Source organism: Poecilia formosa, unplaced genomic scaffold (assembly GCF_000485575.1).
Source record: "Poecilia formosa unplaced genomic scaffold, Poecilia_formosa-5.1.2 Scaffold96, whole genome shotgun sequence".
NCBI classification, from domain to species: Eukaryota; Metazoa; Chordata; class Actinopteri; order Cyprinodontiformes; family Poeciliidae; genus Poecilia; species Poecilia formosa.
Genome location: NW_006800035.1, coordinates 347787 through 352326, shown reverse-complemented (window position 1 = coordinate 352326; position 4540 = coordinate 347787). Strand labels below are relative to the sequence as shown.

The 4540-nt window shown below is 34.3% G+C and overlaps 1 protein-coding gene across 1 annotated transcript in view; it reads left to right on the top strand.

Moving 5' to 3' along the window:
* The first annotated feature begins 1558 nt into the window (after positions 1-1558).
* The window catches only part of LOC103142411 (NACHT, LRR and PYD domains-containing protein 12-like), a 20261-nt gene continuing 17279 nt past the window's right edge, over positions 1559-4540 (top strand). The window contains exons 1-2 of the mRNA XM_007558467.2: positions 1559-1603; positions 2684-2909. Of these exons, the coding sequence (XP_007558529.1) occupies positions 1559-1603; positions 2684-2909 (271 nt within the window). The remainder of the gene's footprint in view (positions 1604-2683; positions 2910-4540) is intronic.

Here is a 4540-nt window from a genome sequence, read left to right as displayed (position 1 = left end):
CATCTGTGTGGTTGGTCAGTTTATGAAGAGGAAAGAGAATGATTCTTCTGCACACTGAATTCAGCAGGATTAAAGCAATATTACATGATTTCAGGAGTTTTAATATACTCCTTGAGTCAACTCTAAATGTTCTGCTTCTTCTAGTCAGATGTTTTATGTTTGTAATGAAGCATCCAGATGGGTTTACGGAAGCTGTGGTAAAATCTAACCAGATATTAAATCTTCTCTGAATGATTCAATAAAAATGTTTTAAATTGGTCTACCTTAGGGGCTGGAACATGACTTCAGCATGTATGATAAAAGTTAGTTTTTGGTAGCAGATGATATTTCCTTAGAAATTAACCTTCACTAAAGTTACTATCATCTTTTGACTAGAAGAATCATCGAGGAAAATAAGGAATACAGGTGGCAGACTGGGGACAATGATGATGTAAGTCACCATCCATCATGTTCAATCTTGTTGCGACAGCGTGCAGTTTGTAAAGTTACACAGTAAAAAATTTATAGCAATAATTTTGTTATTTAGCTGTCATAAGACAAAAAAGGGGTGTTGATTTTTTTACACCATGTTAGTCATGCATTTATAACTGATCAGAACTCCAAGCTGAATATTTAATTTGCAAGCCACATAAGTGTACAAAGGAAATGCACACTCAAAATACAATATTTAATTCAACAATAATTTTTATTTTGCAAAATAAATGTGTATTTTTTTCACATTGTTCATTTTTCAAATTAATATTTAATTTCCAAACTAAATATTTATTTTCCAGCCTACGTACTTAGCTTGGACAAAGAGATTTTGCTTGCTAGCTAACTGAATATTTAGGTTGTTAACTAAATTGCAAATTTGCTTATTGATAAGCGAAAGTGGATTATCAAAATAAAAGCTGGGTTTTACTGACCTCTTTAAACTCCTGTTGCTGGCAAGTTCACTGGATCACTTCAGCTGATGCTCAAGTAACTTACATTATCAATTATCTTCCTCTTGACATGTCTAACATCTTAGCTGCAAACAAAAGATTTGCTTACTCATGCATCTGCAGCAAGCTACTGCAGCAAAATCTGCATAACACTTCTGCTTTATGTTTAATTCACATGAAACTTTCTCTGGAGCTGAGTTATTGCATATGTATGGTTGAAATTTTTACTTTTGCACAAATAGTATATTTCATCATTTTCATAAACATAATTTTAAACACTGAAGCAACTTAAGAGTGAATGGAACATAAACCAGGAAGTTATGGCTTGTACAGAGACAAATGTTGCTGCAGTTCCGCTAGATTCATGAGTAAAGGTCTATATCACCACTAAAACCGCATTGTGTATGTTTTCAACATCAGCTGTACCGGTGCATTGTAAAAAGAATCTATGATAAAAGAATTACTTCAGCAAAGACTGAAGCAATCTAGTCTGACCAGAAGCAGGAGTTTAAAAAGGTCAACAGGACCAAGCTTTTTTTCATATCCCACTTCCACTTATCAGCAAGTGGATTTGCATATAAACTAAATATTTATCTACCAATCTAAATATTTAGCCCTCCGTTGGTCTTAGACCAATGCTCAGGCAGAGCGCAGCAGATGTCACGATCAGACAGCTGGGGGTGTGTGTTCCGACAGACTGTCAGTTTCTGAAACCACACAAAAAAGACCTTATAAAACTTGGGTTTGATGCAACCCTGCCAGACTGCGCACAGGTTAAAAAAAAGAATATACCCCACCTCTTAAGACCGCAGAAGGGTTAAATAGCGTGCTAGCTTACTTGCTAAATATTAACTTGTTTTAATAATTATATCCAAGCTAAATATTTAGTTTGGAAAATAAATATTTTCTTAAGAACTTAAATGCTTAATTTGTAAAAGAAATATATACATAGAAAAATAAATGTTTAGTTAAACTGCACTTTTAATTTAAAACATAATTTTCAGTTTGCAAACTATTTTGTTTCTAAACAAAGACATGAAGCTTCGGCGCAAATTCAATCTGGAAGACTGCTTAGCCTCATCTGCCTCATCAATCAGTGCCTCCTATGTAGCATCAGGAATGTTTGTCGAGCTTATCAAATTTCCACCTCGACGTCCACAGCCGGGGCCTGAATGCCGAAGGACTTTAATGTTTATTTGTTATTAAACTTTCTTTAATCGCTTTCTTTCTCTGTCTGAGTCTCTCCAGATTGAAATGTAGTTCAGATTTAAATATTGAATTTGTAACTGAATATTTAGTTTCCAAATTAATATTTGTAAATTTGAAAGCTAAATATTTTTTGTATGCTAAATATTTAGCTTGTGATTTATGCCCCTGTAATAAGGGCATTAATAGATGTATGAATAACAGTCAAAATATGACTGAAAAATGTACAATAATTTTTTAGGCTAAATAAACATAAATATTAATATAATTTTTTACTCTGTGACTTTATAAACAGCCTCCCTTATGGATGCTATTGTATAAAGTCTAAGACTTGAGAGACTCCTGTAAGGTTGGTGTTATGGGCAGGCTCTTAGTGGAAAAAACATCCTCACTTGTGTGTAAGAGTACATTATGTACACTTTTAAAATAACATGAGACTTAGTTTGGTTGGAATCCTGATGCTGTGACCCTTGATCCACCAACTCTGGAGTCACAAAAGCTGTTAACTGTCTTGTAGATGACATTTATCTAATTCCAGTTATCTGTTTTTAAAGGACAAGCGATCTCTGAAGGAGCATCTGGAAGAACAAGACGACAGAGACCTGAGGTACTTCCAACCTAACCTCCACACTGCAGACGGGTCGAATGTTTGCTTCCAGCCCATCAACAGGCTGCAGGGTGCAGACAGACTGGACACAGCAGACCTGATGACTGAGACACACACCACAAACACCAGGGAGGTCAAGAAGAAGATTCTGAAGAAGGTTAAGAGCAATAAAGGTTTGTTAGATGGAGAGAAAAAATTTTAACATCCAAAGATGTTTCTGCTAAACATGTATTCTGTTTCTCAACAGACAAACCTATGCCAACTCAATTGCCAGGCTCAATTAATTTATTTTTAAAGTTTACTTAAGTTAAGTTTCTTTTTAAGTTTAACCAACTCAACTTATGTCTATCCAACTCAATTTGCCAGGTTTATCCAACTCAATATATTATGATCATCCAGCTTATTTTTCATCAAGTTCATCCTACTCAGTTTATTAAGTTTTTTTTTTACTGAATTCATTAAGTGAGTTTAAAATGACAAATTTAAGTTGTTCTTAATCAAATAATTTAGTTTACTTCAGAAAAGAAGGAAACTAATAAGAAATCTCTTTTTACAAGGTATTTTTTACTCAGACAGCCTTTATTTTAGAGAAGTTAGACAGGAAAGTGGGTGATGACGGTGAGAGAAGACAGCAGCAAAGATCATCAGAACTTATGATGACTGCGTCGAGGACTAAGGCATCCTTATGTGCAGTGTGCTTTACCTCTGCGCCACCACAACACCACGATTGGTACAGGATCTGTCCCTGATGAAGTTTGCGTCATGACACTTTCAAATACACTTTTCAGAGTGCACTCAAAGAAGTGTACTCTAAAGATAATGTAAACAATTAAGTTCAATGCTGCGTTTGTATCCTACGTCTGATGTCATACCGGAAGCTTCACCAAAGATCGTAGTGACTGTGGTGCTATGATGGTGCGGCCATCGCAAGTTAAATTCCAGCCTGATGACCTTTACTGCATGTCCTCCCTCTTATTTACCAAGATAAACCAACTTAACAAACTAAGTTGGATGAACTATTTTCTTTATTCAGTGTACAGGATCTTTAAAAAAATATATAAATATATAAATAACATGTTAAAACATACATTTACATACATTTGATTATTTAAATTCAAGTTGTATTTTGCGTACAATGTGAGTGACAATGTAATTTTTGACAGTTTGGAAGAAATTAAAAGTTTGAGTTGACTTTCTGTAGAATTAAGTCAACGAGATTTGAATTTATTAGACAAAAATAAATGATTTGAGTAAGAGTGACTAATCTTGTCATGTTAAACACACTTGATGAATTAAGTCGTAAAAACTTAGTAAACTGAGTTTGATAAACTTAATAAATTGAGTTGGTCAGACATAGGATATGAAACTGGCATTGTTCCAAGTAAAGTCAAAGTAAATAGTTCTTTTAAATTAATAAAGTTAATTTATGTTAGTTAGATTTTGTACTTTTAAGTTAATTGAACAAAAAAAGTAAGTTAACACTGAACCAAATGAATGAAGTGAGATTAATGTAAATGCCAAAAACACTATTTAGTGTGTAGAGGAGCAGATTACTCCATCATCTACAAATAAAGGTACAGCTAGATTCCATAATCTGGCCTTTATTATATCATAAAGTTTCCATCAAGGAACTGCAGTGATTTCTTTGTGTTCCTGCCTACAGAGAAAGAACTCAACAGGATGCTTCTGGATTTTGTGAGGAAGGTACCAAAAGAAACCTTGACACAACTTATGGAGGCTCTGCTGAGTGCAAACATGTTGAAGTCATCAGAGAAGGAGGCAATCCTTCAAAACCACACCAGAG